Source organism: Chlamydotis macqueenii, chromosome 5 (genome assembly GCF_036417535.1).
Source record: "Chlamydotis macqueenii isolate bChlMac1 chromosome 5, bChlMac1.mat, whole genome shotgun sequence".
Classification (NCBI taxonomy): Eukaryota; Metazoa; Chordata; class Aves; order Otidiformes; family Otididae; genus Chlamydotis; species Chlamydotis macqueenii.
Window position 1 is genome coordinate 70927651 of NC_141560.1, and position 24107 is coordinate 70951757.

The following is a 24107-nucleotide window of genomic DNA, read 5'->3' on the forward strand; positions in this document are numbered from 1 at the left end:
CCCAAAAATTTGTCCCAAGAATGAGAGAAGACACCCAAAGTCACAAGCAAACTCTACGCTTGGCTGCAGCAGATCTTTCACCTCTGGAAACCAGCGCAGCTCCCTCCAAATATGCTCATGAGCTGTGTTTCAAGTTTAATTTAATTCCACCAAAATCTATAAAACTTCAAAGCGGAGTTGCTCAAAGGGGGCAAAAAAAAAAGACAACAATAAAGGGTGAAGCGTGAAATGAGTCGTTCAGTGGCGTCAGCACGTGGCGCACAGTCTAGCGCTGGTCACCACGGCAAGTCCCGTGGATCGGCGAGGGATTTCCCCTTGTGCATCCCAGCCTGGAGGGCTCCAGAAAGAAACACCAACATGAAACTGGAAACAACATTTATTGAGAAATTAAAAGCTAATTATGGGGTTGCAGTTTGGGTTTTTTTTTTCTTTTCTGGATCATTTGTAGCTACCTCGGTGCTTTTATTTAGCATACCAGCTGTTGAGCCTGGGCGTGATTTAGCCAAATGTTGTCACTACAGGTGTAGACTTCTTCATCTGACCATTCTCCACCCTGTTGCCAGGTACTCCAAGCAGCAAAATAAACATCCTAAACACTCCAAAATAAACATCCTAAATAGTTTATCTGTTCCCACGTCTCCTCATTGACTCCCTGGACCGGACAAGATGGTGTCCATTGTCCACACCCTGGTGATCCCCACGCTGAGCCCCCTCATCCACAGCCTGAGGAACAGGGAGATGGAGGATGCTCTGAGGACACGCCTAGGAAGAGTTGTTTTTTCCTCCCATATTCAGACTGGTAAAAAGATGTGATTAATTAAATGCAAATGACTCGGATGTTCTTGAGATTGCATCTTTGTTCTGTGGTTCTAGTGAGGAAAATAACAAGCGTAACACGGAGCGTAACACGGAGAGCCATGAAAGCTCTGAAAATTTTCTTCCTGGGGTGCAGGGAGTGACTCAGGGGATCTCTGGGGGACGCAGCAACGTTTTGCTCGGTGCAGAGGCCGTACTGAGTAGCTGAACCCCACGCCTCAGGGACCAAGTCCTTAAGGAAACGCGGAATGAGGCGATGGATAAATATCCCCAGCCACACGCCACGGGCCGTGCTGGGACAGGCGTGGCTGTACCCACTCACTCTGCCCAGTGAGATGAGCCGGCATGGGGATGTCGCACAGAAAGCATCATCGTGCTTTTGTTCTCGTGATCGCTAAACTTGTGATCCCGTCAGCGCTTGCTGGACAAGACCACGAGTAAGTATTTCTGGGCAAAAAGGGCCAACAAGGGTACGGTGTTACGGAGAGCCAAGAAAATAGATCTTCAAGGGGATTTGTTTTTTTTTTCCTTTGTCTCCTCAGCTCTCTGCCCATCCCTTGTGATGATGAACATTAGAACCAACATACGAGGCCAGATGAGAAAACCATCAAGCCCACCGCAGCACCTCTGAGAAGCAGCCAGCACCAGGGGCACCTGGAGAGGGTTCTTCACCAATCTCGTTGGAGCACAGGGAAAGCTGCACAGAAGCAGCAGGACACAACTCACGTTTTGGTTTTCCTATGGAAGAGCCTATCAACTTCTTTGGCTACAAAAGAGCTTAAATAATTAGGTTTTAGGCTGACGACTCCAGGTGAGACAAGTTCCAACCTCTGTAGACACAAGTGTCATGCACACCACTGCTTTCTGTAATGTGCCCAAAAAGAAAGATTTTCCCGGTTACAGACATTTCTAGTTGTGACATCCAGCCATTCAATGTTTGCTCATTAGAACAGAAAACTTAATGAGTCAGTGCTTTTACTGGTATGGCTTATGCAAATGAAATTAATGAAACCGTGTTGGGTTGTACCAGGCGGCGAATCCTCGTGTCTTCAATGTCTGTCTCCAGTTTCTCCATACGTACTTCAAATTAAGGAGTCTCACTGTACGAGGAATTTAATGCAACACCGAGACTGAGGTTTGACATTCCCAGAAGTCAGGGAATGCGCACACACCTACAGAGAGAGACACACGTATACATACGTACACGTACATACCCACTCATATTTTCATATCCTGTTTCCTCTATTTTATTAAGGATTTTAAAACCTCGGTTTGACATAAAACAGCACAACCAAAATCGCAACATTGCAGCCCTTCTCAACACAAAACCTACTCTGCTTTTTTCTTGTGTGTGCGTGTAGCTGTGTTTTGGCCCAGAGAGCAACTCTAGCGACATGGAAGCCTTTCTCTTAGCCGGTGTCCCCAGTCCCCGCACTTCAAATACCAAATAGCCACCGCGATCCGTGTCTCCAGGTCAGTTTCTTTCCCTTGTCCATGGAAAAGAGGAACCACAGTTTGGTCACCAGCTTCATTCTCCTGGGGCTCACCACCAACCCAAAGCTGCAGCTTCCTTTGTTCGTGGTGTTCACCTTAGCCTACGTCATCACCCTCGCCGGCAACATCACCCTCATCATGGTGATACGCCGTAGCTCGCGGCTTCATACCCCAATGTACTTCTTCATTGGGAACTTGTCCTTCCTGGATCTCTGGTATTCCTCTGTCTACACCCCCAAGATTCTGCTGAACTGCATCTCTGAGGACAAGAGCATCTCCTTTGCTGGGTGTGCTGCTCAGTTCTTCGTCTCTGGTGGCCTGGCCTACACCGAGTGCTACCTGCTGGCGGCAATGGCCTACGACCGGTACGTGGCCATCTCCAACCCGCTGCTCTACACTGCTGCCATGTCCAGGAAGCTGTGCACGGGGCTGGTGGCTACCTCCTACCTCAGCGGCTTTGCCAACTCCATCCTCATTACCAGCCGCACATTCACCCTCAGCTTTTGCGATGCCAATGTCATCGATGACTTCTTCTGCGACCTGCCCCCGCTGGTGAAGCTCTCCTGTGACATGACAGACAGCTACCAGTCGCTCCTGTATTTCATCCTGGCCTCCAATGTCATCCTCCCCTCTGTGCTCATCCTCGTGTCCTACTTCTCCATCCTGGCTGCCGTGCTAAAGACGCAGTCGGCCAAGGGGCAGCGCAAAGCCTTCTCCACCTGTGCTGCCCACCTCACTGCCGTCATCCTTTACTACGGTTCCATCCTCTTCATTTACGCCCGGCCCAGCTCCACCTACATCCTGGGGAGGGACAAGGTGATCTCTCTGTTTTACACAGTGATGATCCCCATGCTGAACCCCTTCATCTACAGCCTGAGGAACCAGGAGGTGAAGGAGGCCCTGAAGAGGCTGGTGAAGAGACAGACGGCTTCCTAGCAGAAGAAAACCAGGGATTACGTCCCCAAAGATGGAGATAGCAAAAAGCGTACCTGTCTTTTCTGGTTTGTGTTTTCATTTGTTGCTTTTCACAATAGGTGCAGGAGGACGCAACACAGGAGCATTATCCCTTTGGATCCTGAAGTGCTTCCTGATGGACAGGAGATGTCACTGTGCAAACAGACTTCCTCTCCTTCCCACCTCTCCCCATGTACAATTTATATCTGTCCTATAAACGAATCTTAGCAGCAGCTGGCCTGTAGCCCAGTACTACAACATCATCTTCTTCACCCGGTGCTCTATCTGGATTAAATATTCCTTACTTACACCAAACCAGTAGTTCAGGTGAAGCGCCATGTGTCGTGAATATACGTGCCTCTGCTCCTGAGCTGTCCCATTATTTCCTCACGATGCCGTATGGCACCGCATAAACGTAGTCCTAGACTATTTTCCGAGTGAAACGCTCACACCAGTGTGGGTAGGATGGGTCAGATTGGAAGATGGAAGAACCAATGTTAAGAAGCGTAGACTCTAACACTATGGACATCCCCATAGATCTTCCTCTGAGCTTTCAGATGTTGCTCCAGAGCGGCCCAACTCTTCTAAAGGGTTCATGGCACACATACCAAGCACATGCCGATGTCCTTGGCACCTCAGGACAGAGCAAACGACAGCAGATTTCTACATGGAGGGCAAGCAAACCTCAACGTGGCCGGGAATTTCACTGCATCTTGCTCCTTTCCTGCAACATAAGCAAAAAATTTCTAGCACTACTGGTAGGAAAACATGAAAAAATGGTGAAGCAGTTTTAGTTATTACTAATTTTTTTTTTATTAAGACTGTTGGGAGGAGGGATTAAGTGGACCAAAGTAGATTAATCTCTTTCAAATTTAGATAAATAAATGTTGAGTGATTAAGTCAGAGTTCCTTGTCTCCGTTTGTGATCAATAAAGGTGTGTTTCTGTTTTTCTAGTGTTTTTTCAGGCAAAGAGTGCAGCTTAAAGGGTTTATGTTGGAAGATGTCCCAGCTTCCTCCCCTCGCCATGCTTTCGTTCACATCACAGCCTGGGGTCAGGCTGCATGAGCTGGGTTCCTTTTGGATGAAAACAAAAAAAAATGAGCTTGAAGGAGGCACCTAATGCAGGTTGGCCTCCAGTAGGTGTTCAGATCCCTGGACCAGAACAAATTTAATCCAGAGAAAATGATCCTGAAATGCATATAGCATAGACAGCAGGTCCACGGTACCAGTCCTTTTGAAGTTCAGACGTGCTCCTGTTGCACCACATCCATCTTAACCATCCTTCCTAGGATGTGATAAAATGCCCTCTTAGTCCCACGTATTTTACAGGGGACCTGGCTGACTATCTCATAGTGAGGCAAGGAATTTTTGGATGTTGAGAGCCAGATGAGCCCATTCCCAAGCTTATTCTCCAGTCTCAAATTCGTAATGGTAGGAAAATCACTTTTATGGAAACCAGTCAGACATGGAGGACGTATGTAGTTGTACTTGCCTCACAGTTTAAGAACTAAAAAAACCACACAAACAAATCTATCCCAAGACAATTAATGACAAGAAATTCAAGGTCTGAGGTGTCCTTGAGGAGGTCCAAAGGTGAGGAGAAATGCAACGAGCTTCCCCAGCTCCCTTTGCTAGGGGGTCAAAAGCAGGAAAGGACAAATGATCCACTAGTGAGAACGGAAGCACATGACCAGCAGACATCATGAAGACAGTGATGTCTCTTTCTTTGATGAGAGTGTTCGGCCAAGCTTGTACCGGCACAACCCCCAGAGAGCCTTCCAGTAGGCCTGAGGTCCAGGCTCTCCTCATACAGGTGGTTAAGGCTATTTCCATCGCAAGTGATGCTGCTCCCCTTCCCAGAGGAAGAAGTGCTCCTCAGGGACCAGTCACCCTTCCGGGACTCATCAGCTTAACAAGACCTTTGGGGGTTTACCAAGAAAGTTTCCTAATCACTGTGAAGGCTTCTCAGCGGGCTTGAAGTCAACTTACCTCATTCTTCTTAATAAGCCATGAGAGACTAATTAGCCAGGGCTAACAAGAAAGAAACTTTGTTAATTACAAAGTGCACTTCTACAACTGCCTTGCTTGGTAGAGTTAGTTAGAATTAGCCGATGAGTTGGAAGGTCAGCGTGTCGGCATGTGACTGTATTAAGGACAATCGTGTGGGCCTGGATGGCTGGAGAGCAGTGCTCCTCCAGGTTTCTCTGAACAAAGTACCTGCCCCTCATCCCTGAGGTTAAATTCCCACCCGTGGGCTGAGGTCCTTCTTCCTTGGTGGGATGACGCAGTGACCCAGCAGCACCCTGAGCTCCCAGAGTTATGGTGTCGTGCTCGGTGGGAGCACTGGTTGTGGTGGGAGCTGCTTCCATGCAAGTCTTGCGTCCACTCAGGATCACTTCTAAATGTTTCTACCCCATATTTGTTCCCAGTTGGCACTCTTTTCTATCCTGTTGTTCTATGGGGTTAGCTACACTGTAGTTGCCAAACTTTTTTAGTCATTCCCCTCTATCTCGTGATTTATTCAAGATTAGAAATCATGCAATTTCTCAAAACTAGGCCAAAGCTGTTAATAATATAACCAAAATAAGATCAAAATGCCAGGACAGGGAGCAGGTAGCTGACTCGTGGGGTAATTTTACCCTTACTCATAGGAGATGCCAGATGACAGCCCTCTGGTCCTTCAGCAAGTTGCAAGCACTGCTGACGTTTCTCAAATAAATTTGAAAATACAGCTACAGTTGAGCTACAGTTACAGAAAAGACCTGATGAGCCTTGTTCCAGTGAATTATTTTTATTGCCACTACTTGGAGCACTAAATTATCTGAGTCTTGTTTCCACCAGAAACTTGCCCGTTATTTGATAGGAAGAGAGCTCTGGTCATCATTGTCACGCTGAAAGCAACCGGTGTTATTTATTGTCGTTGCTCGAGACAAGAGCGATAACGTGTTCTCAAACTACAAAAGGTCAGGAGGGCTTAAATTCTTGACATTAAAGTAATATCAGGCTGTAAGCACAAATAAAAGTAGCTAGCGCATCGCTGAGACGGGTCAGTGAACGGGCTAACCCGAGAGGAGTGAATGACCCAGTATTTAAGAACAAGGCAGAGGTTTCCCAATACGTTTGTCCCCAGTGGCTCCCAGGAGAGCACAGCTTCTTTTACACCATAGCAGTACAAACACGGAAAGTACAAACGTGTCTGAGAAGACCTCTCCATTCCTCTGAAGCACTGGGGAAAACTATTTTTCAGATGAACGTTTCCTCTGCATCACTCTCCCCAGCGCATTCTTCACCTCCTTGTTCCTCAGGCTGTAGATGAGAGGGTTCAGCATGGGGGTCACCACCGTGTAAAACACAGAGGCCACTTTGTCGAGATCCTGGGTGTGCCTGGAGATGGGTCGTAAGTACATGGATGCAGCAGATCCGTAGAAGAGCGTCACAGCGGTCAGGTGGGACACACATGTGGAGAAGGCTTTGTGTTTCCCCGCGGCTGAGCGCATTCTCAGGATGATGGCCAGGATGTAGGTGTAGGAGATCAGGATGGTCAGGATGGTGACAAAGAGGTTGAAGCCAGCCACAACAAACATCATAATCTCATTGATGGTGGGGTCCATGCAAGAGATGGCGTAAAGCGGGGGCCCCTCACAGTAGAAGTGGTTGATGATGTTGGGACCGCAGAAGGACAGCCGAAGTGCAAACCCCGTGTGGATGGTGGCATTCACCATCCCAGCGAGGTATGAGCCAGCTACCAGCAGCACGCAAACTCTGCTGGACATGGAGACGGCGTAGAGCAGTGGACTGCAGATGGCCACGTAGCGGTCGTACGCCATCACCGCCAAGAGGTAGCACTCGGTGGTGGCAAAGACCACGTAGAAATAAAATTGCACCAGGCATGCAGAGTAAGAAATTACCTTCCTTTCTGCTAGGAGATCCAAGAGCAGTCTAGGCATGATTGAGGAGGAGTAGCAGATGTCTAGGAAGGACAGGCTGCTCAGGAAGAAGTACATGGGGGTGTGAAGCTGGCCATCCAGCCTGGTTAACAGGAGCATCCCCAGATTCCCCAGCAGAGTGATCAAATAGATCACCAGGAAGACCACGAAGAGGACACCCTGGACATCCCCCTGCTCTGAGAACCCTGAGAGAACAAATTCAGCACCGGGGGTGCGATTTCCTTTGGCCGTCATCGTGACACAGTTGCTGTAGGAAAGCGGAGACGCAGAGAAACACAGAGTCAGCGTGTTCCTGTTTTCCCCACAAAGAAATGTTAAAGATGTTTATTTTCATCAGGAAACACAAATTTCAGAGGCAGGAACTGTTGAACAACATATTCAATGTTTGTCTCAAAACACATTTTAAAGTAAGTGAGGTGCATGATAGAATTTATTTCTAATGGTTCTGTTGGTTTGCTAGAGTCACTTTGCAAACCGGAAGGCTTATTCTACCTCCTGGAGAAGTTAAGAAACTTATTACTCCTCAGATCTAAAGAGAAAACCACAGTAATTTATTCTAACATTAGAAATCAAAGTCTGCATTTAGAAGAATTAAAAAAAAACTTATCTCAGAAAATAGAAAGAGAAAAAGCACTGGTGAGAGGTAGAAACATTTTTTGAGAATTTCCTTTAGAAGTTACAGAACAAGTTAAAATAAAACTCTAATTTCTTCCCTTCCTTCCTGTGAAACTCCAAAATTAAGTTTGAAAGAGGAGATTTAGTGCAAGCATTAACCTCCTCTTTAAATATGGTGATATGCATGTCATTCTGATGCCACTAAACTGAGAAGGACAACAGAAAGAATTTGTAAAGGTCAGTACTGGTGGAAACCCCAACAACACTACAATGCCATTATGAACTGGGGGGAGTAAGATGCTGATAATGCAGCTTAAATATATATATATATAAAAATTAAGCTCGTGTCTTCTTAAAATACGTGTGAGGAACAGCCGCAGAAATTGCTCATGAGGGTTTTTGAACTGTTAAACAAGATACCGCATTCTACCCTTGGAAAGGACCCTTCTGCATGAGGAAAGGTCAACACGCGCGCCCTTCCTTGACTTACATGTGAGCCTCCCTTCAATCTGGATCTAGTCAAGCAAATTTTTATATTTCCTTCCAGCATTAAGTCAGCTGCAGAAGCTTTGACACCTGTCTAAAACAATGTGAAGCTTGCCAAATAAAGCAGGTTGTGCTTCCGTGCTGGGATCTTCGTAGTACAGCAGATAGTAGACCATCAGTCCTCTTCTCTGCTTCGCGTGAAAGGTCTGGGATAAACCAGAACTCAAGGACGGCAAGATTTTTTTTTTTTTTAGTCGGCATCACAACATGCCTCAGACCACCGACGCTTTGCAGAGCCACTTCATCATCTTCTCCAAGCTGCTGCCCTCGCCAGCCTCTGGGCGATAATTACGAATCCTGGTAGTCTTGATTAAAATAATCAGCTGAGATTGAGGGGCTGCTGACCTCCGGCAGTGCCTATGGGTCTCGGTTGGCTTTACTCGTAGCCTCATGCCTTAAATTTGGAAGAGCAACTTCTAACAGTCTGAGTTTCACATGAGATACCCTGACCTTGGGTGACTATCCTGTGTGAAAGCAAGCTCCTGCCTGAAGTCCTCCCCTTGCAACGGATCAACTCCTTGTAGCATTACTTAGGCTAAAACTCACCTGTCTGCTCACCCCTCAGGGGTCCTTTTGGTTTACCGGAGACTCGTTATCTCCTGGATTGAAATTTTGTGAGAGAAATAAGCCCAAATTTCCCCAGCATTGGTGTTAAAAGCAAGAATTATCTACCAGTCATGAAGGGCATCAATACTTGACCAAGAAAAGCCGCTGTTTATAGACTTCGTTCTTTGAAAGACCGAGGGTTTTGCCGCGGCCCTCCTCTGGGTGTCGGGCAGGGAATTCCTCTTGGGAATGGGTGACTTTGGAAACAGCTCCTTGAGGAGGAAACCTGCGCTGATAAACAAACACAACTAATTTCATAAGCTAACCTAAGCTTGAGTGTTTTCCTCACTTCTTTATATACATATATAAAATGAATTTTTTTATATATATATAAATAAAATTCATTATCTGGGATATCCCATTGTTTGAAAACCCAAAGGGTTGGATCCAGGCATCTGTGAGAGTCAAAGCCAAGTTTATGAAGAAAACTTTATTTTTTGTTGCTCTTAAAAGACCAAAAGTGTCCTAGTACCCGCAATCAGATCTAGGGAATTATTTCCTATCCATCCATGGAAAAAATAAACCCTCAGGAAGTTAATACCTGGTATTAGCGACCTTTATATCAAAGCAAAAGCGTCGCGCTGACACTCTCTTCATTCCTTTAGCTTTTCTGTTCTCTCCAGAAAGTGTTTTGTGGATGCTGAGCATCCACGCTCAGCTGAATTACAACTCATTGACGAAAAGCGAGTTTTGCCTTCTCACTTTTGCGTGGGGTTTTTGAAGGACTCCAAAACATCAGCGTGGTGAGCTAAAGCTTTCTCCTTATAGAATATGCTTAATTCAATTAATTTATTAGTGAATTTATTTAAATTCAGTTAAATTGACTCTTCAGAATACACCCTGAGTGTGACTGCTCTGAACAAAACCCACATTTGCTGAGCAGCCGTGTCAGCCCGTCGCCCTTCGCTGCCCAGCAGCAAGCGGAGAAAACCATGCATTTTTTTCCAGAAAAATTCATCTCACCCCGTTGTGGGTGTTTAAAATAGATCAGATGAATCAAAGCCCCCAAACGCATGGTTGTCTCCATGAGAGGAACCTACGGTGACTAATTCAGATGTGCAAGCCTACAATTAGATAGGATGACTCCTGGGCCGAGATGACTCAACCCCTGAAATCTGGAAGCAGAAATTATGAATAAACTGCAGCTGGGATGGAAAATAGACTTTGCCTGGATGGAGAGACACCAGGAGGAGAGGAGGTGTGGGGTGGGGGGGAGTTTTGGACAACGTTGAGAAGTCTTGGAGTGATCAAACGAGTCAGGCACATCTGAATGCAACATATGGCCAGAAGCATGGAGACTTTCTGTGGTGTCAACACCAGATGACATCCTGGGGAAAGCTCAGACTGCTCAAAGTCTTCCAAGTCTACTCCTGGACCAAGCTGAGTGACTGCATCTCACAGAGGATAAAACTCCTCCTTGCTCCTAGGCAAAGGAGCGTGTTGGCGTGGTGGCTCCGGGCTGGTGGCTTCCCATGGGGCAGACCCATCTGGGAAAACAAGATGCCCAGCATGGACATGCCCATGAGTGGCCTGCGTGCAATATGTGTATCGAGCATGGGAATGTGCTGTCCCCCCGTAAAGACTATCCTTGGACAAATCAGAGAAAACAATAGATCAGGTTTATTGAACCAAAGCAAAATCTTAGGCAACTACTTAGACAAGTTGAAAACTAAATTATGAAAGGCATTGTCCCTCTCCAACATGTAGTCTTTATTTATCTCGTCCCCTTCTGCTCTGAGCCACCTCTTTCAGCCCACAGAATTTAATATTGCTGCAACGTTGCATTAAATCCTCTTTGGTGAAAAGTATCAGCTGTGTGTGTTCCAGCACTTTTTATAAATGCAGTTACTCCAAAATTTTCCCTGACAACCTAAGCATTTTTAGGACGGTCTCTCTTTCCTGCATTCTTTCATTCTCTCAGACATTGTAATTACAGGCAGTTTGTTTTTCAAGGGAACCCAACACGGAATTAATTCATAATTCAAACTCCACGGTGTTCAGCACGAGTTAGAGCGTATGCAGAAACGTACGGTGCCCTCCTTCAGTCAGGTGTCAGCCTTATTTCCGCTGCTCGCTCCGCTGAGACAGGCGATACCCACTCTGGTTTGGTTAGAGCGGGACCTGTGGGGATACACGCGGGAGACAAGCTTCCTCGTAGCTCTTCCAAGGGTGCTTCTCACCTCTGTGTTCCTCAGGCTGTAAATGAAAGGGTTGAGCATGGGGATCACCACCGTGTAGAAGATGGAGGCTGTTTTCCCGTGATCTTCCGCGTGTCTGGAAAAGGGATGGAAATACAAGAAAGCTGCAGAGCCGTAGAAGAGGGCAACAGTCATGAGGTGGGAGGTGCAGGTGAAGAAGGCTTTGTGCCTGCCCTCTGCAGAAGGGATGCTCCAGATGGTGAGCAGGACGCAGGCGTAAGACACAGCGATGGCCAAGAGTGATGCTGTTATGATGAAGCCGATGCACATGGTCATCACCATCTTGTTGAGCCGGGTGTCGGAGCACGAGAGTAGCAGGAGCGGTGGGATTTCACAGTAGAAATGATTGACAAGGTTTGGGCCGCAGAAAGAGAGTCGGAGGAGAGTGCTGGTGTGCACGAAGGCGTTCAGGCTCCCGCCGGCATAGGAGCCCACCACCAGCTGGACACAGACTCCATGGGACATGGCAGTCATGTAGTTCAAAGGCTTACAAATGGCCATGTAGCGATCGTACGCCATGACGGCCAGAAGGATGGCTTCTGTGGTGCCGAATACAGCGAAGAAGAAAAACTGTGTGATGCAGCCTTTGAAAGAAATGATACTTCTCTCCACAAGGAGGCCTGACAGGAGCTTCGGCGTGATGGAGGAAGAATAGCAGATGTCCAGGAAAGAGAGGTGGCTGAGGAAGAAGTACATGGGCACATGAAGCTGAGAGTTGGTCCTGATGAGGACGATCATCCCCAGGTTCCCCACCAGCGTGGTGATGTAGATGAGTAAACAGATTATGAAGAGCAGCTTCTGCTGGTCGGTGAAGCCCAAGAGGACAAACTTAGTCACGCTCGAGTGGTTTCCACCAGCCATCCTCCTGCCACCAGCACAGAGGAGACAAAGAAACAAGGAGAAATAATTCCTCCCAGGTCACAGGAATATGTAGTGCCTGAAGGTAACGCAGGATTTGGTGTTTCCTGAATGAATGCACCCCCTTATTTGGAGAAAAAATACGAGAGCTACCCTCAGCAGGCAGATTGAAGATCGAAAATAATATATTGAAAAATAATGTATTGACAAATCAATAGCCAGTGACTCTGTAGCAATATGTTTGGGTCAATTAAAAAGAGACCAGCATACCTGATTGCGATTTCTTGCATGCGTAGCTTCTAGGGAAAACCGTCCCCTTCGAATCTGAATTGTTCTTGCACGTCATCTTCATGGTGCTTCTTGGGTCTACTATGATGAGGAATTTTTATCCAAAATTTGAGTTAGGAATTAAGATTCAGATGTACTGGAGCATGCATTTTTTTTCCTTCAGGAAGGGCTTTAATAACGTCAATATTGCTTCACGGAGAGGTTCCTGCTTCTGCTGAGGGTGGACACGCTGGTTAAGGAAGCTGTGCCCCACGCAACAAAAAAAATTGTCTCAAAACCTCTTGAAAAACTTCTTAAAATTTCACCCTCTCTGTGGTCCTCTCGAGTCGTTCTCAGAAAGATCCTCACTGGTCCCTGAGCTGAAGTTAAAACGCCAGCTCCATCGGTCTTTCCAAGACCAGGATGGTTTCCCTATTACATCCTCTAACGCGGCTGGGAAGATTTAAGTTTTACCCCACGCCCACAGGACAAATTAGCAAAGGGTCTCTGGGGCTCCTGGAAACAGAGCGAGCCTTCCCCGAAGAGCCTGGGATAAACACGGAGACGTCTCTCTGTGGTTTTAGGGATGGGATCCCCAAGGCACGTCAGAACTAGCGCCTGCAGAGCTGGAGCAACTCAACCGGTGTACACAACATCATAATGAGAAGCGAAACGTAAGGCAATGCTTTTTTGCTGAAGACTTGAATTTGAAAGATTTTTTTTTATTTTCCAAGAACATGGGAGAAAAAAAAATGCCGTAATGGATTAATTTAAGGAAATTATTGCTTTGTATTTGCAATGATCAGTTAGATTAATTTTCTTTTGTGCTACAGATTTCCATACAGCAGATGTAGAAATATTCAAGAAAAAAAGCAGATTGAAATGCAGAAATCAATTTGCCATTGTGTTGTTATTTTCTTTCTGCAAGATAACTTCTCATTTTCCATTTACACTTTTTTTTTTCCCCCTGCTACCCATCTGCTGGTCACACACCTTGGTGTTTGGTATCACCATCATTTTACCTGGTGTATTTTTCTTCTTCTGTTCTTATTTATGGATTTTTTTTAATAAAAGAGATGACTGCTTCTTGTGTCGTCCACTAGAGATGACCTTAAAACGTGTGCGTTGCCTGTTGGAGAAATCAGTATTACCATTTCCTCCCTTCTCACTTCCCTCTTTCTAGCAGCCTTGCCGTCTGTTTCCTAGCACCAGTGAGATGACCGTTTCTTCAGGACAATTCCTCTTCTCCCATCACCCTTCTCGAAACAGCTTTTACTTCCCCATTCCTCAGGCTGTAGGTCAGAAGATCAGTGCAGAAAGTCCCTTGACCCGCTGCCAACGCTCTTCCCAGGGTGCTGGTGGGCATCTTTGCTGCAAGGACATATTGATGGCTCACCTTCAACTTGGTGGCCACCACAACCTCCACGTCCTTCTCTGCCAAGCTGCTCTCCAGCCTGCCCTGGTTCCCTGGGGGAAATTTTTTTCCCGTGGCCATGACTCAGCATTTTCCCTTTTTGAAGTTGGTGTGATTGCCATCTGCCCATTTTGGGGGGAAAAACAAATCTGTGGGGTAGAAAATGTCTCATATTGTGAGGCTTCAACATTTCTTTCTGATTATGTACCTGTGGGACAGCCAAACCCATTTTAGCCATTTTCCATCTTTGTTTCCTTCCTGGACAATGGTCCAGGGACATCACTCCGTGGTGACGAAGTTCACTCTTGTGGGGTTCACCCAGAGCTGCAGGTCCTCCTCGTAGTGCTCCTCACAATGTACGTCATCAGCCTAGAAGGTGATATCAAGTCTAGAAGAAATGGGAGGTGTCAAAAAGTGGATGACCCCAGCCTTGAGATACGTTCACGGTTTTGGAGGAAAAGAAATGAAAGCGAAAGTACTAAATACAGAACAAAACCGATGAACTGCTCCTGCTTCTTTCTGTCACTGAGACAACTTGATTCACCCTGCCCCACCCAGAGGTTTCAAGCCAAGCAGGTTCGTTACTCTTCCAAGGCAATCGCTGTGCAGAGGTCCTCCTACAGCTGCTGCTGCAAAATTCCCCTAACGCGTTCAGTCATGAGGAGCTGGAAGCCATGAGGCATGAGATTAGTTGGCAAAGGAGATGCTCTTTTATTTACATATTTATTTTTAACACTGATTCTACCCATGATTAATGAAGGGTGGACACTAAGTTTATCAGTGGTCCATGCAGAGGAAGCACATTCCGTGAGACGCTAAATGCAGTCCACACGCCCTAAACTCCTCTAGGTCCCCATGAGCCCTCCTGCGCAGGAGATGCGGCTTCTGTGTCCCATTGCTGACATCTCACACGTTGGATGGCCATCTCCTCGTTCTCATTAATTTCCTTCTTAGCCTTGGATGGGATTTGTGTAACCGAGCGTAGATATCTACAAGATGCACATAACATCTAACAACACCTGAACCAGCCACTCTCAGTGTCTGTATAGAGTAAAACACCATCCATCCCAACTCAAATATCCACATTTTACCACGCAGAGAAGCGTCCCTTCCTCTGGGGTCTCTGCCTGAGACACACGTGCTGACACCGCAGGTGCCTAAAGCCAGCTGAGGTTACTCCTGCCCCGTGTGTCTCTCTGTCCTTGCTCAACCCAACCTTCCCCTTCTCACTTTCCCTCTTTCTCAACCAATGTGGAAAATGCAAATTTCTCTTTCTTTGGTTTCTTGGCTTTCTGAGCAACCAACAGCGGTAAAGGCAGACCCAGAGAGGAACTCACCAGTGTTTGAAAAGAGTCTCCTTGCTTCTCCCACCACGACCTCAGGAAGGTCCTTTGCTCCAGGGCAGTAACTGTGTTGGTTTCCAGCTAGCCTGGAGAGAAGAGGGTTGTGCTCCAGGTTCCTGGTTCTTCCCAAACGTCTGGATTTCATGCAATGGAGAGAAGTCACCACCCCAGTGCAGCATCTGCACATTTAAAGCCCAGGTCTTCAACTTGTTTTTAGTCAAAGGAAAAAAAAAATACATTTCTCTGTTTCTGCGCCTTTTTGACCCACCAGCTGGAGAAGACCTCCAGAGTGGGAGTCATTTCACCCTCTTTTAGATTCAGCTCATGTTAAGACCCAAAGCTGAGTGTCTGTCGTTACCTACTTATGAGCTAAGGTCTCGTTACAGCTAATACGACTCTGGTCGATACAGTCAGCAGCATTTATTGATCTATTCAGCTGGAGAAACGTAGGTGTCTGCCTTCAGTCACCCACACCAGGCCTCACTGATGGACTTGACCAAATCTTCCCTGGTCATAAAGGGACTCCACGTACCCAGTCAACGCGTAGAGCTGACATGGTATTTATTTAAAGCTCAGGAGATAAATCCTTCCCCTAAAGATGTTTGAGGTGATTCCCAACTCAGTCGCTAAGTATCTACACAAAGGAAGGTGACTCCTGCCCCTGCCACAGCAGTGTTTGCTTAACACTCTTTTTAAAACAGATTTAACTAGAATTAAGGTGGCTCCGCCTAAAAGCTTAAGCCTGGCTTGCCCCAGCCAGATCCCGAGACGCCGCGTGCGGTTTCTGCAGGGGAGCCAGAGGACAATTTCAGACACAAGATCCCAAACACTTAATAACTCTGGCGCTAATAACTCACTGCTTTGGTTGCCTTATTTCTGCTTTCTTAAGTAAAACAAATTCCAGCTGGAAACTCGTTTGCATCCAGAGACAAGATAAAACACCTTTCCAAGGACCTCATCGTAGCAGCTCCTGCCCCTTCAGAGGAGAAGAGCTCCAAAGCAACCGGCGGCTAATTGGTGCGAACGCAAAATGAGATGCAGGATGCCAGCCCCATCATTGCCCATCCGTTGTGACCCATCAAGAAATGCGGTTGCAATGCTGGATGCTTCTTCTTCTCACCGTAACTCTTCTCCCTGGGCCTCACGGGGTGTTTCCCATCGCTCTCATGGTCAGATGCCAGCCCCACAGAAGTCCGCGAGGGCTGTTGGACGCAGCTAACTGCCGGTTTCCTCAAACACGGCAAGCACTGCTTGCACAATGAGCAAAACGTTTTCGGTTTCGAGAGCGGCGGCTCCAGCGGGGAGCCACAGATTTGTGTTTTAAAGACACCAAGAGCTTGTGCTCTCGTTTAAACACCGGGTGGTGGTGAAGGTGAGACCTGCTGGACACAAAGCCATTGAGTATTGCAATTTCACGCAGTGCCAAATAACGGCCATAGGTCAAGGCAGCGAGAAGAGATGCTCTGCGACTGTCAATAAAACATTAAAAATAATCTTGAGTCTTTTATTTAAATTAAATTAAATTAAACACCATCCTGAGGGTGATGGTCACAGAGGAGCAGAAGAGTAGGAGCGCAGCAGCAGTTACACAAAGAGGTCCCAGTTCAGGAGCGGGTCCTGATAAAAACATCTGGAGAGATGCGAGAAGAAGGAGGGAGATGAACCTGGCTCGCCATGACCAAGGGGGACAAGGGGGTCTGAGTTGGCCCTGGTTGGTGTGGGTAGCCGTACTGGAGACCTCCCAAGGTCCCTGCCGAGGGGGAACCAGGACAACCCCTCCTGGGTAGGGCAGCCCTGATGGTAGCACGGCTGATAAGAGAGGAACGGGAGTGCAAACAGCCTGGAGGCCATTTGCCTGGATTAAATAATAACCAGGGAATTGTCAGGAAGCTTTGGGAAGAAGGAAGGGTCCAGCTAACCGACCCTGAGTGCCTGTTAGTTGCCTGTCGTTAATAAATCAGCAAATCACTTTGATCCTGACTTAATTTAATCCAACTGAGCAGCTTTTCCCTCCAACCCCACTTACTACATGTCTCTAGGACAGGACTAAGGCTAAGCCATCGTTCCGGAAGGAGAAGGCTGCTGAGCAACCGTAGCTCCGGTGATCTGCTCTGGTCAGGGGAGCACGGAGATCACGGCTTTCGTTGCCGTCAACAGGGAGATGGAAAGCAACGGCACGGAGACGTGGGTGGGGGTTCCGTGACAGTGTCTTCCCTCGGGGGGACACATCACTGCCGCATCTTAAAGCGCTTTCGAAGTCTCTCCATTCACAGTAGAGGTGACCCAAGTACCCTATTTAACTCAGATTTTTATCTACCTAAAATCAAATGAGACGCATGGTGCTGTTAATCATCTAATGAGGCTTGAGTCTGAAAAAGAAAAAAAATATATTTCCTGCATAGCACGCCAGCTATTTGCTATCATCTCTGTTTTTCTTGCTAAAGGTGTTGGCATCCTGGGGCTGGTTATTATGACCCTTAACGACTTTACGTCGCTGTCTTGGAATGGAATTTGATTTAGTGGAAGAGTAGAATTCACTCCCTGTTTAGTCTGATTTCCTATGAAAAAGGGAGAGCAACACATGACCTGGTTCATAATTTGAGTCTGGCCAATTGTGGACATTTTTGCAATATTCTTCTGGTTTAATCGGGCCTGTTACGTAGGATTGAACAAAGGGTAAAGGGAAAAACTTAACATGAGAAGTGCATGCTTGTAGCTCTCTACCTCTGTCATCGTTAGGTTAAATTAACTGCTAAATATAATTATCGATGCTTGGAGAACCGAGTGAAATTGTATGTATTCTCAGCTGATGATACTGAATCAGCCAGCGCATTGTGCAAGTCAAAGTGCTGAAGACCCAAAAAATGTCGTCAATCTAAGGTATTTAACAAAAAAAAATGAGCATATGGCCCACATCTCCATTCTATCTGGCCATAACTTTACAACAATCAAGATCACTTTATTTTTTTGAGTCTCCTCAAAGCCTTCTTCACCTCCTTGTTCCTCAGGCTGTAGATCAAAGGGTTCAGCATGGGAGTCACCACGGTGTAGAGCATCGCAGCCCATTTGTCTCCTTCTTTGGAGCTGTCTGAGCTGGGCTTTAAGTACATAAAAATGGACGTCCCGTAGAAGATGCTCACAGTGGTGAGGTGAGAGGCACAGGTGGAGAAGGCTTTGCGCTTGCCCTCATCTGACCTGATGCTCAGGATGGTGGAGATGATGGCCACGTAGGAAACCAGGACAACCAAGCTGCTGGACACGCCGAATAAAGACGCCGAAGTTCTTAGGAGAACCTGGCTGAGGGTGGCATCGGAGGTTGAGAGCGATATCAGAGGGGAAATGTCACAGAAGAAGAGGTTGATGACGCTGGAGCCGCAGAAGGATAAACTGAACATGCCGATAGTCTGTCCCATGCCGTTTGTCAGCCCCACGAGGTACGACCCAGTCACCAGCTGGAAACAGCACTTTGGGGACATGACAAGGGGGTACACCAGGGGATGGCAAACGGCCACGTACCGGTCATAGGCCATCATAGCCAGCAGGAAGCACTCGGTCATCCCAAAAAGATCGAAAACGAACACCTGAGCCGCGCACCCGGCATAAGCAATGCCCTTCTTCTCTGATACAAAGTCAACCAGCATCTTGGGGGTGATGACAGTGGAAGAGCAGAGGTCCACAAAAGCCAGGTTGCCCAAAAAATAATACATGGGCGAGTGGAGCTGAGGGCTGGCCTTGATTAACACAATCATCCCAAGGTTCCCCAGGATGGTGACAAGATAGGTAAGCAGAAACATCAGAAAGAGGGTGACCTGAGTCGCCGGGTCCTCCGTGAACCCCTTGAAGCTGAACTCAGTCGCTTGGGTGCAATTGCTTTCTGCCATTCGTTGACCGAGTGCTTTCTGTGCGAACTCCTTGCTGGAGGTTTCTTCTACAACAGGCGGGTGTCTCCCGGGTGAAAAACCCTCTCTCCAGCGGGGCCTGCTCAGAGACAACCAGACGAGATCTAGAGGAAGAGTTTAGGCACAGATCAATCAGAAACACCTTGCCAAAAGTCATAGCACAGCATGGGCAAAGCCAGCGGGGTGCTATGAAACGCCACGGGGTGCTATGAAACGCCACGGCACGATGGGGTGCGTGGTCCTCTGCCTTCGCTTCTGGATGCTCAGCAACGACCTGCGTGAGAAGCTGTAGGGAGGTGGCACGCCCAAGCAGCTTTACCTTGGTGCTGGGTTTTGTCCCCCGCAGTTACAGTTCAGCCTGGGACTTTGAGATCATCCAGCTCGAGCTGAAACACAGAGAAACGTGGTGCTTTCACCGCTCAGAGCTGATTATTCGCCCTCTCGTTGGCGTTCACCAACCACCCACTTCTCCCCTCTCTGCTGGAATTTCTCCCTGGCTATGAAACCTTACACAGAGGTTCGTGTTGGTTTCCCCTCTCTCCTGACGCGCTGTCTTAGCTATAAAAGCTTTTCCTAGGGCGTTAGCCTGTTCTAGAGTCTTCAAATGGAAATGGGCAACCCCTAAAGCTGAGCAATCTCTCCCCGAAAATATTTTTTGGGGAAAAAAAATAATCTTTTGGACCTGCCTCATCTCAGCAATGGTTAGCTCCCTAAACGTTCTTTACAGGAAAGCTCCTGGTCCTCGTCCAGGAGCCCTTTGCGGCCAACGAGGAGAGGAAGCCTCCCGAGCGTGCTCCCCAACGGGGTGATCTCCAGACCTGCCTTCCCAGCGGTTGTGTGGTGAGGACGCAGGACAGCCAGCTCCCTGGTGTCACGAAGAACTGAAGGCCAGGAGCCTGCAGGTAGAGAATGAGATGAAGATAAGAGGGTTTTTTTCTTTTTTGCAAGATAAAGCTACAGGAGATGGGTGGCGGAGCACACACTGGCCTTTCTCATGAGTCTGGAGCTCCAGCTTGGGCTTAAAGATGACGACCCTCACATCTCAGCACTGTCTCTGCTTCCCTCCTGATGCTCTTGGAGATGGATGTGAGGATGCACGCGCCCGAAGCTCTGCAGGGGAGCTTGAAAATAAACCACCGCCAGCAAACACCCTTAGTATTTCACATAATTTGGGGATTTGGGGACTGAGGATCTCTTTGAGCCCCAGGAGAGCAACAAAGCCCAAAGCAGGTCGTTATCTTTTCTCTACACTTCTTAGTTTGGAGAAGCGTACCCAGAGGAGATGACCTCAGCTTGAGCAAACACCAGGGCTTTGGGCTCTCTTCAGAGCAAACCACAGAACAACGCCCATTTGAACGTCCAGTTTTGGAATGTTTCAGAAGCAGCAGCAGCTCCACAGGTGCCATCTTTGACATTATCACCCCAGGGAGCTGAGGAGGACCTCACCAATGGGGCACAGTCCCTGAGCCAGGGCTGGTAACACAGTCCATCAGCAGTCCCAGGCACCACGGACAATGAGTCACCTTTCTGCCCATCTTAAAGAGAAGAGGAGGCTCCAGGGAGACCTTAGAGCAGTCTTCCAGTACCTCAAGGGGGCCTGCAGGAAAGATGGGGAGAGACTCTTCAGCAGGGCCTGTTGTGATAGGACGAGGGTTGATGGTTTTAAAACAGGAGGTAGATTCAGATTAGACATTAGGAAAAAAAATTTTACACTGAGGGTGGTGGAGCACTGGCCCAGGGTGCCCAGAGAGGCAGTGGATGCCCCATCCCTGGAAACATTCCAGGCCAGGTTGGATGAGGCTCTGAGCAACCTGATCTGGTTGGAGATGTCCCTGCTCCTTGCAGGGGGAATGGACTGGATGGGCTTGAAAGGTCCCTTCCCCACCCAAACCATCCTGTGATTCTAAATTCCTTGCTTGCAAACCATAGCTCACAAGTTTGGCTGCAAGGAGCCGATAGAAGATCACGGTGACTGTGCTAAACTGGAGGTAAATGCCATCCACGGCTCTCCTTTTCACCCACACAGCCACCATCGCATCACCCAAGGCTCTTAGGTTGGTCAAGCATGACTTGCTGTTGGTAGATCCATGCTGCGTACTCACGGTCACCCTCCCGTCCTTCCTCAGCCCGGAGATGGCTTCCAGGGGGATTTGCTTCTCCGGTCCTGCTGGGGAGCGACACAGCCCGCGAGTCCCCGTCCCCTCCGCCTTGGTGGATGACATTTACCTTCTTCTACCCACCAGCCTGGAAACGCACCAGCAGACAAGGGCCTGAGGGAGAGGTGCCCAAAGCTGGAAGGAAGGTGATGGGAAGGATCAGATAAGGAGCATGAGGAAGGACTGAGGGGGAAACGAGTGGGGGAAAGGGACCTTCTGAAGGGACGAAGGCTGGCCCTGTCTCTGCTGGCTCTGATGGAGGCTCCCAAGCCCAACAGGAGATGTGGTTAACTTCTTCCTACACCCAGCAAAGGCGAGTGCCAAGGGCAGCGGAAACGGCTGCGGGACAAGCTCGGAGGACACGTTTTGCGGAGCGGGAATCGGCTCAGGCGCAGAAAGCCCTGACCCGCACCCTCGGCTGAGCGGGGCAGCAGGCTGAAAACTCCCGGAGCCGAACATGAAGGGAAAGGGAACGCCGCGCGGCGTCGCACCGGAGTTGGGCCAGATCCGGGCTCTGTGGGGTCGGGTCAGCACCTCGGCCGCGGAGAATCGGCGTTCTACGGACCTGGGGCCAGAGGCTGGGCGCAACCCCCCACGCTCTGCGCAGCGTTCGGGGTTTTGAACCCTTCCAGCGCCACGTCCTCGCCTTTCCTTTTCTCTCCAGCCGTAAAAAATCCTCTGCAGAGCGCGGCGCGACGCGGCGGATGAGCACTGGCAGGTGCGGTCCCGCCTGGGGCTGAGTCCCCTCCGTCCTCCTCCTCCTCCTCGCTGTCAGCATCGCCTCTCGCACCTCCTCATCTCCCCGCTCGATACCGGCCCCGCGGCCGCCGCCCGCCTGACAGCGGGAGATGGATGGGGTCGAGCCGGCGCCGCGGGGTGCGGGACGCGCTCGCGGGGCTGCAACGGATGCGGGGGGCTTGGAGGGATGGAGAAAACAGCTGCCCCTCCCCAAACCAGGGTACCCCGAGATCCATCTGCGGCCCGGCGGCGGTCCCAGCAGTCCCAGTGCCGCCGCTCACCTGCCGTCCGTCATCGCCGTGTCAAGGCGCGAAGGCAGGTCGGGGAAGGGGGCCGTGCTCCAGCCCCCGCGTCTCCACCCCCCGAGCTGGGGCATAAAACCCTCGGCAGGCTGCGGGGGACGGTGCGGAGCTGGCGCCACGCTGGGACGGGGGCTTTGTCAGGGTCCCCGCCACCGCCACGTAGGGGACGGAGCCACAGACGCCTCCCGCCCACCCGCTGCACCCATGGCAGGTAAAAGCCACCGTCCCCAGCCGTGGGGTCCCGCGGTGGTTTTTGGGGTGCGGTGGGTCACCCAGCACCACAGGGGAGCGGGGTTGCAAGGGGGAGAGGGATAAAACCCCACGACGGTGGGGGGCCGGGACTCCCCCGTCCTCCCATCCCCTGCACGGAGGGAGGATGCAGTGGGGCGTCTCCACGGGGTCTGCTCCCAGATTTGGGGCGCAGGACCAGACCCCCCCCTCACCCCTCCACAGCCTTCCCGGGGGGCCCGGGCGAGGGACCCTCCTGCGGCGCCGGCCTCGGGTGGGCGAGCGAGGGGCTGGGGGCCAGCGGCAAGAACCGGCGCGTGTGCCACGCGGCGGCGCGGCTGGAGATGGGCAGCCTGTGGGAAGAGTTCAACCGCCTGGGCACCGAGATGATCGTCACCAAGGCGGGCAGGTGGGTATGGGAGCGGGGCCAGGGGGTTCTCAGGGTGGGGGGCGCCCCCTTCCCACCCCCATCTCCCCGTAGGAGGATGTTCCCCACCTTCCAGGTGAAGCTGTCGGGGCTGGACCCGCTGGCCGACTACGTCCTGCTCATGGACTTCATCCCGTTGGACGACAAGAGATACAGGTGGGGACGGGGCGACGGCGGAGTGGGGTGGGGGGGGGCGGATCCTGGGGGTGCTGAGCCCCCACCTCGTCCCGCAGGTACGCCTTCCACAGCTCGTCCTGGCTTGCGGCGGGACGGGCCGACCCCGCAGCCCCCGGCCGCGTCCACTTCCACCCCGACTCCCCGGCCAAGGGCGCCCAATGGATGCGGCAGATCGTCTCCTTCGACAAGCTCAAGTTGACCAACAACCTCCTGGATGACAACGGCCACGTGAGGACCCGGCCCCGGGGGTGGGACGTGATGTACCCCTGCGTGGGGGGGTGGTCCTGCCCACCTCCCTTCTCCCTCCCTCCCCCAGATCATCCTCAACTCCATGCACCGCTACCAGCCCCGCTTCCACGTCGTCTTGGTTGACCCGCGCCGCGACAGCGAGCGCTTCGCCCACCAGAACTTCAAGTCCTTCAGCTTCCCCGAGACCCAGTTCATGGCGGTGACGGCTTACCAGAACCACCGGGTGAGCCCCGGGGCGGCGGGGGGGCACATCGGGGTCCGTCCCCCCCCCTCCCACCACCCCATGGACCCCCTGACCCCGCTCCCCTCCCCAGATCACCCAGTTGAAGATCGCCAGCAACCCCTTCGCCAAGGGCTTTCGGGACGGCGACCCCGAGCCGTGGTAAGGCCCCCCCCCCCGTCCCAACGCCATGATGGGGGACACCGTGCCCCCCACCACCACCCTGAGCCCCCCTCCCCATATTTCCCGCAGGTGCGGGGTGCCGGCGGGGTCCCTTCTGGGTGCGATGCCCCGCGCCCGGGCCGCCGCGCAGCCCTCCCGCCCCGAAAAGCGGGAGGAAGGTAGGGGGGCTGGCGGGGGGGCTGACCCCTTGGCGATGCCTCTGCCTCCCCCAGGGCCCCCCCACAGCCGTGGGGTGCCCGCCACCCCACAACCACCCCCTGGCTTCCCCGAACCCCACTTCCAGCCCCTTGCCTGCACCCCCGGCGTCTACATGGGGGGCAAGCCCCACACCCTGCCCTACCCCCTGCCCGCCTTCGCCCCGCTCAGCGCCTACGGCACCGCCGCGGCCCCCGCTTTCGGCTACGGGCAGCAGTGACGGCGGGGGGGTTCCCCTCGCCCCCCCTCCCCACCCCGGGACCCCCAACCCAGC

At 50.4% G+C, this 24107-nt stretch overlaps 5 protein-coding genes across 5 annotated transcripts; 2 read left to right on the plus strand and 3 right to left on the minus strand.

Moving 5' to 3' along the window:
* The first annotated feature begins 2310 nt into the window (after window positions 1-2310).
* LOC104487264 (olfactory receptor 9G19) lies at window positions 2311-3246 on the plus strand. Its single transcript, XM_010130170.2, has one exon. The coding sequence runs from the start codon at window positions 2311-2313 to the stop codon at window positions 3244-3246; it is 936 nt and encodes a 311-aa protein (XP_010128472.2).
* Window positions 3247-6501: 3255 nt separating this feature from the next.
* Window positions 6502-7485, minus strand: LOC104487263 (olfactory receptor 5AP2-like). The gene has a single exon (XM_010130169.2). The coding sequence runs from the start codon at window positions 7444-7446 to the stop codon at window positions 6502-6504; it is 945 nt and encodes a 314-aa protein (XP_010128471.2). The 5' UTR covers window positions 7447-7485.
* A 3539-nt stretch (window positions 7486-11024) lies between these two features.
* Window positions 11025-12038, minus strand: LOC104487266 (olfactory receptor 5J3). Its single transcript, XM_010130172.1, has one exon. The coding sequence runs from the start codon at window positions 12036-12038 to the stop codon at window positions 11025-11027; it is 1014 nt and encodes a 337-aa protein (XP_010128474.1).
* Window positions 12039-18013: 5975 nt separating this feature from the next.
* On the minus strand, window positions 18014-18940 carry LOC104487265 (olfactory receptor 5G9-like). The gene has a single exon (XM_010130171.2). It carries the CDS (start codon window positions 18938-18940, stop codon window positions 18014-18016), a length of 927 nt encoding a protein of 308 aa, XP_010128473.2.
* Window positions 18941-19184: 244 nt separating this feature from the next.
* TBX10 (T-box transcription factor 10) lies at window positions 19185-24053 on the plus strand. Its single transcript, XM_086749640.1, has 9 exons — window positions 19185-19246; window positions 21799-21971; window positions 22072-22365; window positions 22608-22791; window positions 22864-22965; window positions 23043-23214; window positions 23303-23458; window positions 23550-23617; window positions 23708-24053. The coding sequence occupies exons 1-9, from the start codon at window positions 19185-19187 to the stop codon at window positions 24051-24053; spliced, it is 1557 nt and encodes a 518-aa protein (XP_086605766.1).
* Window positions 24054-24107: the final 54 nt, after the last annotated feature.